Raw genomic sequence first — 15455 nt, 5'->3', positions numbered from 1 at the left:
GAAGAGCCTTTAACATTTCATATAATACTGGTTTGGTGGTGATGAACTCCTTTAGCTTTTTTTTTGTCTGTGAAGCTCTTTATCTGTCCTTTGATTCTAAATGATAGCTTTGCTGGGTAGAGCAATCTTGGTTGTAGGTCCTTGCTTTTCATCACTGAATATTTCTTACCAGTCCTTTCTGGCCTGCAAAGTTTCTGTTAAGAAAATCAGCTGACAATCTTATGAGAACTTCCTTGTAGGTAACTAACTGCTTTTCTCTTGCTACTTCTAAGATTCTCTCTTTGTCTTAACCTTTTGCATTTTTATTATGATGTGTCCTGGTGTGGGCCTCTTTGGGTTCATCTTGTTTAGAACTCTCTGTGCTTCCTGGACTTGTATGTCTATTTCCTTCACCAGGTTAGGGAAGGAAATATGGTCTCAATTTCTTGCTCTCTCTCTTCTCCTTCTAGCTCCCCCATGATGAGAATGTTGGTATGCTTGAAGTTGTTCCAGAGGCTCCTTACACTATCTTCATATTCTTTTATTCTTTTTTCTTTTTGCTGTTCTGATTGAGTGTTTTCTTTCTTTCTTTTTTTCCCCCACACAGTGAGTATCCTTTATTTTTACTATTTGTAGAAAAAGGCATTTAGATTTCCAAATTTATATAAAAAAATGACTAGCAGCTGTTTGGAGCATTTCAACAATACTTATGAATTCCTCTTTGCTGACATAAATAAGGCTATTATTCCATGTTCACAGAGTAGAACTTGTCCCAAGCGAACATGTTCTACATCCTGTGGATACTCAGGCCATGCTGCTCAGGACCGATTTGTGACTGTGTCTTTTTCCATTTCCTCGTTACCATCATTGGTGGGGTCTGCTTTGTGTTCGCTGCAGCAAGCCCTTCAGAGGCTTCACTTCAGCCAGAGTTGATGCATTTGCTATGGTGTTCTTGATTGCGTCTACCTCCCCTGGAGATGGGCCACCTTTATTTCTGTCAATTGGCAAACCAGTACCTGGGTTGAAAGTTTTGCTTCTTCTGGCAATATCTTTTGCAAATTGTGCACCCTGTTTGCCCTTAAACATTTTCTTTGCTTCCTGACACTCTTTTAGTTTCACTTTATGGAAATCCAGTATTCTGACTTGTGAAACTTTATAAATTACGTACAGTCTATACTGTTTCTTATTTGTTACAGGATTTTTAAGAACACTTAGATAAGTCAGTGATTTGAGAGATGCCAAAGGGGCCAGATCACATCCCTCACCTGTATGGCATATTCTAATTTTGTCCACCAATAATGTTTTCAGTCCTCTCAACAAAGGAAACCCATCCAGTTTCCTGACTTCATTGTCAGAAAAATCAGTAGCATCAAATTGGTCCAAGTTTGCACCCAGACAAGAACTTTATATCCCTGGAGGTCAAGCTCGCGGTCCCACGGGGTTGGTGTACTGTGTTGCCTGCTTGATCAGCTTCCCCATCAGCTTCACCATCCTGCCGCCTCCTGCTGATTAGGTGTTTTCTGCTTCCTTATCTTCTCAGTCTCTGATTTTGATCCTCTGCTTCACCTACTCCACTGTTAATTCCCTGTAATGTATTCTTCATTTCAGTTCATATATTCTTCATTTCTCACTTTTTTAAAATGTTTTCTAGTACCGCTTTTATACTTCCTCTTTGTTGAATATGACTGCTACTTGTGCTGAGCTTGGAAGTGCCCAGGCAAGGCCAAACTGTGAGCCAAGGCCAGCTGCTACTAGTGCCAGGCCTATGGTCACATAGCAAGAGGTACATGGCTCACTGAGGCCAGATGCTGCTTGTTTGAGAGATTTTAGGAAAATCTGAAGCATGAGCCAAGACTGGACATTCCTCTATGGAAAGGCCACTGGACACAGCTTGGGTGGGCCTGAAAGTTGAATGGGGCAGGGTCTCAGGGAATCATCAGGGTGGGGCAAACAGTGTGAGCCAGGTTATTGGAGTCTCAAGTATGGCACCTACATGCCTGCTTTGTTGGGATCAGGGCTTATCAGGGGAACAATGGCCTCTGCCAGCACTTCTGTCTGGGAGAAAGCTGCCCCTTAGCTCTCACCCCATATGTCTCTGGTGCCTTTTGAGCTGCTGCCTCAGCACTGCAGCTGAGGAGTGGGTGGGTCCTTTAAGAGAAACTGCCTGGGACTCCAGCAGCCTTCTTCTCATTCAGCCCCACTCCCACTGGTTTTTTACAGCCAGAAATTATGGAGACATCTCTTCTTGGCACTGGAATCCTGGGCTGGGGACTTGGTGTGGGGCTGAGACCCCTCGCTCCTCAGGGGGGACCGCCACAGCCTAAATATCCCTCCCAATTTTTATCTGTCACATGTGGGTGTGGGACCAGCCCATTTTGTATCTCGATGTGGCTTCTTCTTTAGTTCCTTAGTTGGAGGACTTCCATTCAGCCAGATTTCAGGCAATTCTGAATTCTGAATGATGGTTGTTCAGTTGTAATTTTGATGTGGTTGTGGGAGGAGGTGAGTACCATGTTTACCTATGCTGCCACCTTGATCAGAAGTTGTGACCCATTTTTAAAGCATATACATGTATTAAAAAAAGTCTGCATGTATGGTCAGAAAAATATTAATATTTTATCTTTGAGTGATAAAATTATGCTTATGATTATGTCCTCATTTTTTGTTATTTATGTGTTCTAATGTCTTATAATGAGTATATTTTGCTTATATAATAATGAAAAACAGTAAAAGGGCATGCTCATGTGTGCATGTTCATGTGTGTGTATGTGTGTGTTTTGCTTCTTTGTTCATTTGTTTTAAGTCATGAGCAAACCTTAAGGTAAACTAGGAAAAAAAGACAGACCTTAGTATCTCATCTAGCAGGTAAGGTTTCCTGAATGTATAATGGAGCACTCCCTTTGACATCCACGCAGGAACAACATAAACAACTTGCTATAAGGGGCAAATATGCCTGACAAATGCACCTTTCCTTCAGGCAGCAAATAACTATGTGACATTCATCCCACAAGCATAATTGAACACTTCCTATGAGCTGGACATGGTGCTATGGGTGGGGTACAGAAATGAAAATAGTGTCCCTGCCTTCAAGGAGCATAGTCTATGGAGAAAGATCACCAGGCACAATGATATTGAAGGATGGGAAGCATGCAGGCTGTGGAGTTGAGAGGACAGTCACCTCACATGGGAGGGACTCAGAGAAGGCTTCCTGGAGGAGATGATGCTTAAAGAGAGCCTTGAGTAAGTAGGAATTGCTTGTGGGAGAAGATGGGGAGGACATTCCAGGATGTGCTTTCCCTTCTAGCAATTTCTAGGATAGGTGTTGATCTCTATAATAGAGACTGAAAGGTGAGGTTGATTTTAACCTGAGCTGCAGATCCCTGTGATGGAAATAAAATTCTCTAGTCTTCCCAGGTTCTCATCTACAACCTTTTAAAAACACAAATGAGTAATACAGGGGAAGATCAAATCATGTTTATGGATTTGTAAACGATCCTGGTTTAACTGGAATGAGAGGAGTGCACAGTGGTTGGACAAATCAAGTAGGTAAAATTACCTGGATTTTTAAAAGTATAGTCTAAATGCCAATTTAAAAAAATGTATGGGATTACAACTTTGATGGGGAATTGGCTTAGAGAAAAGAAGTAGAGATAGAAATATAAATAATAGAGGACACAAGAACTCAGTAATAGGATGGAACATGTTTAAAACTGCCATTTGTCCCTAGCTTACCATGATACCCTGCTCTTCACCGAGATTATCTTTCTTAATCCTCAAAATGACTCTGAAAGGCAAGATATAATTAACCTCGTCTTATCATTTCACACAGTGATATCTGGGTGGCAATTTGAGAAGAGGAAGTATCATGAGCCCTCATGAAATTGTACAGGTGGAGGTTTAGTTGCAGCATGAACAGTGGAGTGTTCCCATGTGGAGAGACCAGCCCTCCTAGACTGAGGGCAGTGACCCCCTCACATTTATTTGTTCATGATCAAAGTGCAGAATGCCATTTAGAGACAAAAAAATCAATAACATGCTTGAGGCAGATTTGGCTTAGATCCGGGCTATTGGCTGTGTGACTTTGGACAAGTTATTTAACCTCTCTAAGTCTGTTTCTTCTTTTACAAAAAAAAGAGAAATAACACTTTAAATTTTTAAAGGCATTAACGTATGTGTGTAAATGCTTAGCCCAGGGCTGGGCATATAGAAAGGACTCAATAAATGTTGGCTGCTGGTATTATTTTATTTTTTTCTCCTATCTTGTCTGCAGGCTTTCAAACCTAGAACAGAGGGAAACTCCTACTTTGAAAGAGCTAGTGACCTGACAGTTACTTAAGATGCCCTCTTCTACTGGAGACTCAAAAAGACACTACCATTTGCATATTAGAATGGCAGTAAACATTTCCCTTGTACCTTTGTCTCATATGAACAGTTCAGTCATTCACATTTAATTTTCTACAAATGCTATAAAAACCAACCTGACATCCCCTCTACCCACACTATTGGCTGTGGGTGTCTTACACCCTTAGGCCACGTGAACAAGAATCTTGGGCTTACATTGAATGAAAGGCTGTCTACCATTTTCTACTTCCAGCAGGAGTGTTAAAAGGGAAGTCATTTATTCTAAAACTGGACATTGGAAACCGGAAATATTGGGTTGTCTCTTCAAGCATACTCAAGACCTTCATATTTAGCCAAGTCTTCTGAATCATATTTATTACTAGAAGCCCAGTGCACGAATTTGTGCATCGGTGGGGTCCCTTGGCCTGGCCTGTGGGGATCGGACTGAAAGCAGCTCTCTGACATCCCCCGAGGGGTCCCAGATTGCGAGAGGGTGCAGGCCAGGCTGAGGGACCCCACTGGTGCACGATCAGGGCCGGGGAGGGACTGTGGGAAGGCTCCAGGGTATGTCCAGCCCATCTCACCCAGCCCTGATTGGCCAGACCCCAGCTCTGCCATTATAAAATTTACAATGGATATGCACTTAACAATAGACCCTCAAAAAAACATGAAGCAAAAATGAACAGAATTGAAAGGAAACTCAACAATTACAGTTGGAGATTTTAATGTTCCTCTCTTGAGTATTAATAAAAATATTTAGACAGAAAATTAGTAAGAAAAGGAGACTTGAACAACATTATCAACCAACTTGGCCTAACTGATAGTTATAGAACACTCTGCTCAACAATAGCAGAATACACTTGTTTTCAAGCACACAAGAAACATTTTCTAGAATAAATGGTATGCTAGGTCATAATAAATTTCAATAAAATGTAAAAGATTGAAATCATACAAAAATTTTTCTGCAACCACAGAGGAATTAAAATAGAATTCAACAACAACAAGAAGAAATTGGAACAACCAAGATGGCAACATAAGTAAACACCTGTACTTGCTGCCTCTCACAACCACATCAAAACTACAACTAAAAGACAAAACAAATATCATCCAGAACCACGGGAAAGCTGGCTGAGTGGAAGTTCTACAATAGAAGGAAAGAAAAAAGCGCATTGAGACTGGTAGGAGATGCGGAGGTGTGGAGGCGCATGCTAAACAGGCTGGCAACTGGGTGCGCTGTTGTTTTTTTCAATCGGGAGGGAGATACAAGCTCCCAATTGCTCTGAACTCCAGTTCTGGGCTAGACTCTGGGGACCCAGACCCATATGGGAAGAAACTGGACTGTCTTGCATCTGGCTGGAACACAAGGGCGTCTTTCTCTCAGAGGTGCTTGCAGCGATCATTGTTCCTGCATGGGGCCGCGGGACACAGAGACCTGGGGACCTCTCTGGGGCAGGGCTGACTGGCAGCCATTGCTGCTTGCTCCGCCCTGGTGATTCCCTGAGACCCAGCCCCACCCAATTTACAACCCCACCCAAGCTGTGGGAAGCAGCTTTTGCATATGAATGGCCTGTCCTTTTGCAACCTAAAACCTAACAAACTGCAGCCGGGTCAGAGAGCTCCAAAGCTTCCAAAAGAAGGCCTAAGCCCTAGCAGCAGCAGCCTGCATTGCTTCACAGCTGGGCTTCATCTGGGCACTTCCAAACCACAAACAAAGAGGAGGAATCTGCAGATCTCTCTGTAGCTCCTGCTGGGTGGCCTCAGGCAGTGGCTGACTTTGCACCTCCTTGGAGATCCAAGAGCCAGTGTACCCAGTAGTCAGTGTGAGACCATACCAGATTACAACTCTTCACATCCATAAGAGACACACTCAAGGGGCAGACTCAGTGAGCACCAAATCCCCACTGAAGCAAGTCCTGCCCCATAAGGATGTCTCCAGCACAGAAGTTCTCCCATTGTAGACACAGCTGGTCCTCACAGCCAATTGGCCTGGAGGTCAATTCCTCTCAGTGATACCAACAGCAAACAAGAAGAAATTGGCAAACCTCTGTTTCTTCATGTAAAGGAGAACAGAAGCCAATATGAGAAATGTTAAGAACTACCGAAGCCGTTCTGCCCTGGGAAGGGGAGGCTCTTTCAGGCTCCTGGTTCCAGGTCTGAGCCCAGAGCACATGAAAAGCTCCACGAAGAGGCTGTGAACAAGTATAGGCAAAGTTGTCAAAGGACAACCCTACGAGGTTGGCTGGGGAGGAGAAGAGGAAGACATTTTTTTTTAGAGAAGGAGGATTGCAAAAGGCAGGAAATTATTTTGAAATTATTTTGCCCCAAGCTATGCCAGTGCTGGAGAAGGAAGGGCATAAACAGAGATGGGGGAAAAATCACATGAACAGAAACAGCGTTTGTGGTGAGTGGCCCCTGGTTCTCAGACAAACCTCTGCCCTGTGAAAACACAGTGGAAGATTAAAGGAGGGCTTGGAAATGAGAAGATAAGGAACCAGCCATTCCCTCAGGCTTGCAAGAGGGGCCACCTGCAAGAACCAAACAGGCAGAAAGACACTTTTCACTAGGAACAAGGATCCAGCAGAACACATCAATATTCTAAGACAAAGATCTCCAACTAAGCCACCAAAAAGTGTCATAAATTGAAGATGAAGAAAGACCTGATTAAATATACCTCTTCAAGAAAAAGGAACGCTTGTGCACTGCTGGTGGGAATGCAGACTGGTGCAGCCACTATGGAAGACAGTATGGAGTTTCCTCAAAAAACTAAAAATGGAACTCCCATTTGACCCCATGATCCCACTTCTAGGAATATATTCCAAGAAAACAGAAACACCAATCAGAAAGGATCTATGCACCCCTATGTTCATAGCAGCACAATTCACCATAGCTAAGATCTGGAAACAGCCTAAGTGCCCATCAGTAGATGAATGGATTAGAAACCTGTGGTACATCTACACGATGGAATACTATGCTGCTGTAAAAAAGAAGGAACTCTTACCATTTGCAACAGCATGGATGGAACTGGAGAGCATTATGCTAAGTGAAATAAGCCAGTCAATGAAGGAAAAATACCACATGATCTCACTCATTTATGGATAATAAAGACCATTATAAACTTATGAACAAAAATAGATACAGAGGCAGAGCAGCCTCGAACAGACTGTCAAACTACAGCGGGAAGGCCAGGGAGGGTTGGGGGGCGGGAGGGGGGTGGTAAGAGATCAACCGAAGGACTTGTATGCATGCATATAAGCATAACCAATGGACATAAGACACTGGGGGGTAGGGGAGGCCAGGGGATTGTCAAGGGCGGGAAAAAAAGGAGACATATGTAATACTCTTTGTAATACTTTAAGCAATAAAATTTAAAAAATAAAAATAAAAATAAATAAAAACCAGCTGACAGTAAAATAAATAAATAAATAAATAAATAAATAAATAAACATACCTCCTCAAAATGCTGCCAGTAGCAAAAGGGAAGAAACCTCTATTCTTGCTTGAGCAGATCTTGGTGGAAGGACATGCAACCACTATAAAATTAGATTCTGTAGAAAACAGTCACTGCCTCCAATAGTTTGAAGAGCCACAGACTTGGAGAGGCCCACAACCTCAATGAGCATAAAATGCTGTCTTCTATCTGCATAAGTTATATCTTAAATGTCCCAATCTGCATGCCTTTTATATTTGGTGACTCTCTACTGCATTCTTGCCATGGGACAGATGAGTCTTCTGAGGACACCAAGGTCTCATCTGCCTGAACACACAACACAGCTATAACTCTCAAGTCTAGCCACCTTCCCAATGTACTTTCAGAAAGTGACCCCTGGTCCCTCCTGCTCTGGAAGCTCTAAACTTCACCTTCTTTTTTCACCAGCCAAAGTGAATCTCCTTGCCTTAGGGGAGAGGCTCTGCTTCTCTGAAACATTATGTGCACCCACAAGTCACATTCTCTTTTGCTTTTCCACCCAAATTCTGTAATTTCTCCAAAGGTATTGGGGTTAGGAAAACTAAAGCTGAAGAAAGTGCAGGAAATTTACTTGTTCTACTCTGTCAATATCTCACTCTAGGTAAAGGAGTACAAGCTGGCTCCCTACTTGAGTGCGGAAAAGGGAAATAGGAAACCAAAAAGCAATGAAAATGTGTAAATTAATATCTCAAAGTATTAACTAGCCATAGTCTCCCAGTTGTAAATTTTTGTGTCTTCAACAAAGAAAATTTAGGAGAAACCAAGATGGCGGCATAGGTAAACACCGGAGTTAGCTGCCTCGAACAACCACTTCAAAAATACAACTAAAAGACAGAACGGACATCATCCAGAACCACAGGAAGGCTGGCTGAGTGGAAATTCTACAACTAGAAGGAAAGAGAAAAGCATACCGAGACTCAGAGGAGGCGCAGTGCGGAAGTAAAATACTGAGGTGCGGAGGTGCATGTGGAGTGGGCTGGCAGCTGAGGGCACGGTTGTTGTTTTCAATTGGGAGGGAGTCTCAGGCTCTGAGCTCCAGTTCCGGGCGAGTCTCTAGGGACCCAGACTCATACGGGAGAAGCGGGACTGTCTGGCATTGGTCAGAACCCGAGGGCAGCTTTCTCTCCGAGGGGCTTGCAGCGATTACCCGGACACTGAGAAGCAGAGCCTCTAAGGGCAAGTCTGAGAGCAGCCATAACTGCTAGCCCCGCCCTGTTGATCCTGTGGGACCCGCCCCACCCAAGCCCTGCAGGGAGGCTTTTGCTGGATAGCCTCAGGCAAAGGCTAGATTAGCACCTCCCTAGAGATCCAGGAGCCAGGAAGCCCAGAGGTCAGAGTGGGACCATCCAGTTTGCAGCTCCTTGGAAACATAAAGGACACACTCAGGGGGCAGACTCAGTGAGCACCAAAGCCCCATTGAAGCAAGTCTTGCCCCAGAGGGGTGTCTCCAGCACAGAAGTTCTCCCACTGCAGACACAGCTGATTCTCACAGCCAATTGGCCTGGAGGTCAATTCCTCCCAGTGATAACTACAACAATCAAGGCTTAACTACAACAAGACTGTGCACAAAGACCACAAGGGGGTGCACCAAGAGTGTCCTCCTCAGGTAATTGGGGAGGCTGAACCACTGGGCCCTAGAGGACACTCAGCACAGAAAACCACTTTTTCAACACAGGGAAGCATAAAAAATGCGGAGACAAAGAAACAGGATACAAACGAAAGAAATGGAGGAAAGCAAACTGCTGGATATAGAATTCAAAACCACACTTTTAAGGTCTTTAAAGAACTGTCTAGAAGCCGCCGATAAATATAGTGAGATCCTCAAGAAATCTAGTGAGACCCTCGATGTTGTGATAAAGAACCAACTAGAAATTAAGCATACACTGACTGAAATAAAGAATATTATACAGACTCCCAACAGCAGACCAGAGGATCGCAAGAATCAAGTCAAAGATTTGAAATGGGAAGAAGCAAAAAACACCCAACCAGAAAAGCAGAATGAAAAAAGAATCCAAAAATACGAAGATAGTGTAAGGAGCCTCTGGGACAGCTTCAAGCGTACCAACATCTGAATTATAGGGGTGCCAGAAGAAGAGAGTGAGCAAGATATTGAAAACCTATTTGAAGAAATAATGGCAGAAAACTTCCCCTACCTGGTGAAAGAAATAGACTTACAAGTCCAGGAAGCGCATAGAACCCCAAACAAAAGGAATCCAAAGAGGACCACACCAAGACACATCATAATTAAAATGCCAAGAGCAAAAGACAAAGAGAGTATCCTAAAAGCAGCAAGAGAAAGAAAGTCAGTTACCCACAAGGGGTTACCCATACGACTGTCAGCTGATTTCTCAACAGAAACTTTGCAGGTCAGAAGGGAGTGGCAAGAAATATTCAAAGTGATGAACAGCAAGAACCTACAACCAAGATTACTTTATCCAGCAAAGCTATCATTCAGAATTGAAGGTCAGACAAAGAGCTTCACAGATAAGGAAAAAGCTAAAGGAGTTCATCACCACCAAACCAGTATTATATGAAATGCTGAAAGGTATCCTTTAAGAAGAGGAAGAAGAAGGAAAAGGTAAAGATACAAATTATGAACAACAAATACGCATCTATCAACAAGTGAATCTAAGAATCAAGTGAATAAATAATCTGATGAACAGAATGAACTGGTGATTATAATAGAATCAGGGACATAGAAAGGGAATGGACTGACTATTCTTGTGGGGGAAAGGGGTGTGGGGGATGTGGGAAGAGATTGGACAATAATCGTGCACCTATGGATGAGGACAGTGGGTGGGGAGTGAGGGCAGAGGGAGGGGTGGGAACTGGGTGGAGGGGAGTTATGGTGGGAAAAAAGAGGAACCAATGTAATAATCTGAACAATAAAGATTTAATTTAAAAAAACACAAAGAAAATTTATTTTTGATCTATATTCAACTCTCTGAATAGCTTAGAGTCTGAATTTTTAATTTTATTCCTTCCTTCCTTCCTTCCTCCCTCCCTCCCTCCCTCCCTCCCTCCCTCCCTCCCTCCCTCCCTCCCTCTTTCTTTCTTTCTTTCTTTCTTTCTTTCTTTCTTTCTTTCTTTCTTTCTTTCTTTCTTTCTTTCTTTCTTTCTTTCTTTCTTTCTTTCTTTCTTTCTTTCTTCTTCATTCCTCACACAAGGATATTTTTCCATTGATCTTTTAGAGAGAATAGAAGAGAGAGGAAAAGACAAAGAGAAACATAGATGTGAGAGAAACACATTGATTGGTTGTCTCCTGCACACGCCCTGACCAGGCCCAGGTCTGGGAGAAGCCTGCAACAAGGTACATGCTCTTGACCTAAATCAAACCCAGGACCCTTTGGTCCGCAGGCCAATGCTCTATCCACTGAGCCAAACCAGCTCAGGCTGAGTTTTCAATTTTTCCAAGGCAGTAGGCACTGTCACTGACTCCCCAATATTCCCATTCCGTTCCATGATTAATCTAAACAATTCAGGGCAATTTACCCCTTTGTCACTGATTGGTTCAGGGATGGGCAAACAAGCTAATTTGTGTTAAGGAGATTCAAGGAGAGCCTTGGTAAGGGCTATGAGAAAGAAACTTCCTTAATCTTTAATGCCATGGAAAGACAGGCTCTTTCTTCTCCTTTAGTTGTGAATGAGGAAGCACAGAGTTCCCATTGCTCCTGGCAGTCATACCACAACCATAAAGATAATTGGATTTAGGTTAAAGTCAAAACTGTGGATGGCAGAGCAATGAGACAGAAGAACCTGTATCTTGATGTCATCATTCAATTATGGGATCCTGCCCTAACTCTGTTGTTTAAACCAATGGTGAGTTGGCTTTTCAGTTACTTGCTGCCAATGCATCCTTCCTGATACAGAATTTGGTGCCAAGAATAGAAGTGATGCAAATAACAGACTCAGTGGGTTGTGTGGTGGCTCCCAAAAAGACATGTCCACATTCTAATCCCTGGAATCTATGAATGTTAACTTATTTAGAATATAAGTTATTTGCAGATGTTATTAAGTTTTATTACTTTCAAGTTCAGCCGATGTTGAAGAGATACAAAGACGTTTTTTAAAAAATATATTTTATTGATTTTTTACAGAGAGGAAGGGAGAGGGATAGAGAGTTAGAAACATCGATGAGAGAGAAACATTGATCAGCTGCCTCCTGCACACTCCCTACTGGGGATGTGCCTGCAACCAAGGTACATGCCCTTGACCGGAATCAAACCTGGGACCCTTGAGTCTGCAGGCCGACGCTCTATCCACTGAGCCAAACCGGTTAGGGCGACACAAAGACATTTTAATAAAAATTTTTCACATTTACCTTTATTACATGACCATTCCTCAAGATAAAAAAGTATTTTTCAATAGAATGTCATATGGCTCAGAAATTTAAGGTATATTTTTTTAAAATTAGTTCCATGACTTATTTCACAATGTTACTAATTTCAGACATGTATTCTCCTATAACTGAAACCCTAACCTGGGGATCTGAACACCTGAGTTCTGCCTTGGTCACTGTGCTGGGGGTGCTTTGAATAGGGCATGTCCTCCTCTGAACGTTAATGCCTTCTCTTGACCACCAACAGTTTCCACGTGTCTAGGTGCATCAGAACCGTCTAGGTTCTTATTACAAATGCAGATTTCTGGGCCCCATCCCAAGTCTACGGAATAATATTTTCTAACATTGAGGCCTAGGAATCTGTAATTTTAATTAGCCAGGAGATTATGACATACAGCCAAGTTTGGGAACCACTGAATTAGGTGATTTTCTTATTTATGTTTTCTTTTATCACCATTTGTCCCATCTTTGCTATTAGACACTGGTAAAAAACAAAAACAAAACCACAAAATAAATCAAGACCATGATTTAATCATTGTATAACCTTCCAGCAACTACACAACGCCTGGTATGTAGTAGGCACTCAATAAATATTTAAAGAATTAATTAATGCTGATTAAATAAATGAATATTATTTCATGTGGATCCCAATCACCTATGGATAGAGGAACTTAAAAGAGAGAAAATATTATAAACTTTGCCTGGTAAATCTTGTAGTCCCTATTATTAATCTTGTCTGCCTTACTACATTCTTTAAATAATGGGTTATGTGAAAGGTTAATGCATATTAAAAAACCCAGTAAGAAAGTGGTTGAGATTCTCCTGTGGGCTGGATTATGCCACAATATTTCTCAGTGGCAGTGACAACTGAGGGAGGTTTGTGATGCAGCAAGAGCTAGTTATCCTCGCCTTGATTTTTCCATGTCCAGAAAAAGCTATATACTGACCAGGTGACAGAGGTTCTTGGGACCATGCTGAGGGTCTTTGAACTTACAAAGGCGCCTCAGGTCTCTGTGTTGCCCCAATGAGTGGGAAGAGGATTCATCTTCTGTTAGAAATTACCCATAAATTCACCAGCAATGGGTGTCAGACAAGCAAAGTGCCCCCAGAATGTCTGATGCCACCTCTTGTGACCCCATAGTTCCTTCTCCCAGGCCCCTCCTCTACACTCCAATGACCACTCCTTGGGCTTTCCTGGCTCAGACACTGTCTGCTGGCCTTGGAAGGTACCGGCTCAGGATGAAATCTGTCACAGGGGTGGGCAACTTAGCCAAGGGGAGGTAGAGGAGTTTGGCATCCAGGCCGGGGTTGTAGCGGATGCGGGGGCTCCGGGAAACAATGGCGTGTTCCAAGCTGTTGATGACATCTCTGATTCTTGGCTCTGCCAACTTCATCATGTTTGTTAGCTTGTCAGAATCTGTTTGAGGGAGGGAGGGGGGAATAAAAGGCTCTATTATTCTTCATTGAAGATGGTTCCTTCTGAATTTCATCCAAGCTCTCTTTCCATCACACCATTTCAGGCAGATCAACCACACCCTCCAGGTTATCCCTTATACAAATACCCTATAAATCATCTTATTTCTCTTCTTGAATTCAAGAATTGTGTATTGCACTAATTTAATATGCTTCCAAGATATGGAAGCAACCCAAGGGCCCATCAATATACAAGTGGATAAAAAAGTGGTAGAATATATACAATGGAATATTACTTGGCCATAAAAGGAATGAAATCTTACCATTTATGACAACAGGAATGGATCTAGAGGGTATTATGTTAAGTGAAATAAGACAGAGAAAGACAAATAGCATATGATTTCATTTATATGTGGAATCTAAAGAATAAAATAAGTGTACAAAGAAAATAGAAACAGACTCATAGATACAAAGATCAGATTGTTGGTTGGCAGAGGGAAGCGGTGTGGGGGGTGAGATGAAAAAGGTGAAGGGATTAAGAAATACAAATTGGTAGCCACAAAATAGTCACAAGGATGTAAAGTACAGCATAGGGAATATAGTTAATAATCCTATCTAATAAAAGAGAAACATGGTAATTAGCCCTACCTCTGCTACCCTTCCCATTGGCTAATCAGGGAGATATGCAAATTAACTGCCAGCCAAGATGGTGGCCAGCAGCCAGGCAGCTTGAAGCTAACAGGAGGCTTGCTTGCTTCAGTGACGGAGGACTCCAACGTTCCCCGCCTGCCGCTGCCAGCCTCTGAGCTTGCAGTTTGAAACATTGTTACAAATATAGAAGCTAAACAAAACCCCAGAAACCTGCTTTCAGCTAGCCAGGCTTCAGCCAGCAGGACCGCAACATTGTTTCAATTATAGAACCCAAACAAACCAGATACCTGCTTTCAGCAGCCGAGGACTAAGAGCTGGAGCCAAGCCTCAGAGCTAAAGCTGGCCCAGAATAAAAAAAGAAAAGAAAAAAAGGAGCGGTTGGGAGCTTCAGTCACCCGCCAGCCTGAAAACAGCCCTCAGCCCCTCACCCAGACTGGCCAGGCACCCCAGTGGGGACCCCCACCCTGAAGGGTGTGTGACCAGCTGCAAAAAGCCATCATCCCCTCATCCAGGCTGGCCAGGCACCCCAGTGGGGACCCCCATCCTGATCCAGGACACCCTTCAGGGCAAACCAGCCGGCCCCCACCCATGCACCAGGCCTCTATCCTATATAGGAAAAGGGTAATATGCCTCCCAGCACCGGGATCAGCGGAGCCGCGAGGCCTCTGGCACCGGGATCAGCGTGACAGGGGGCAGCGACCAAACCCCCTGATTGCCCTGCGGCTCTGTGTGTGACAGGGGGCGGGGCCACAACCTCCCTATCCGCCCTGCTCTGTTCGTGACAGGGGAAGGTGCCCCAACCCCCTGACCAGCCCTGCTCTGTGCCTGATAGGGGGGAGCTCCCCAACCCACTGATTGCCCTGCGGCTCTGTGTGTGACAGGGTGCGCGCCCAACCCCCCCCCCCCCCCTCCTGTGATTGTTAAGGAGGGGACGGCGTAAACACAAATCTTCCCACCTATCCTGTCGAGAAGGGGTGAGGAGGGGCGGCCCTCCATCCCCTGACGTGCTCTGAATATTTCGGGGGGAAAAACCCGGAACTCCCATTCCCCTCTTGCGCCTAATCTTGTAGGGGGATGGGGAGAGGACCCTCTACCCCCCTATTTGCACTCGCTTCAGATTTGAGAGAGAGAGGAGTCCTCAATCCCCTCATCTCCCCTAGCTTGGCAAGTAACTGGGGAGGCTCTCCAACACCTCGATCCAACCTGCTCAATGACTATGAAAGTACAGAAGCACCTCAACCCACCTATAATAGCCCTGCCCCAAGA

At 43.7% G+C, this 15455-nt stretch overlaps 1 protein-coding gene and 1 pseudogene across 1 annotated transcript in view; both read right to left on the bottom strand.

Moving 5' to 3' along the window:
• Positions 1-713: 713 nt before the first annotated feature.
• LOC102424832 lies at positions 714-1470 on the bottom strand (annotated as a pseudogene).
• Positions 1471-11978: 10508 nt separating this feature from the next.
• The window catches only part of SDR9C7 (short chain dehydrogenase/reductase family 9C member 7), a 13881-nt gene continuing 10404 nt past the window's right edge, over positions 11979-15455 (bottom strand). The window contains 1 exon segment of the mRNA XM_006093610.3: positions 11979-13542. Within this exon segment, the coding sequence (XP_006093672.1) occupies positions 13325-13542 (218 nt within the window). The 3' untranslated portion in view covers positions 11979-13324.

The sequence above is a fragment of the Myotis lucifugus genome, unplaced genomic scaffold (genome assembly GCF_000147115.1).
Source record: "Myotis lucifugus unplaced genomic scaffold, Myoluc2.0 scaffold_119, whole genome shotgun sequence".
Classification (NCBI taxonomy): Eukaryota; Metazoa; Chordata; class Mammalia; order Chiroptera; family Vespertilionidae; genus Myotis; species Myotis lucifugus.
The sequence above is the reverse complement of the archived record's forward strand: the minus strand, read 5'-3'. Positions and strand labels throughout refer to the sequence as shown.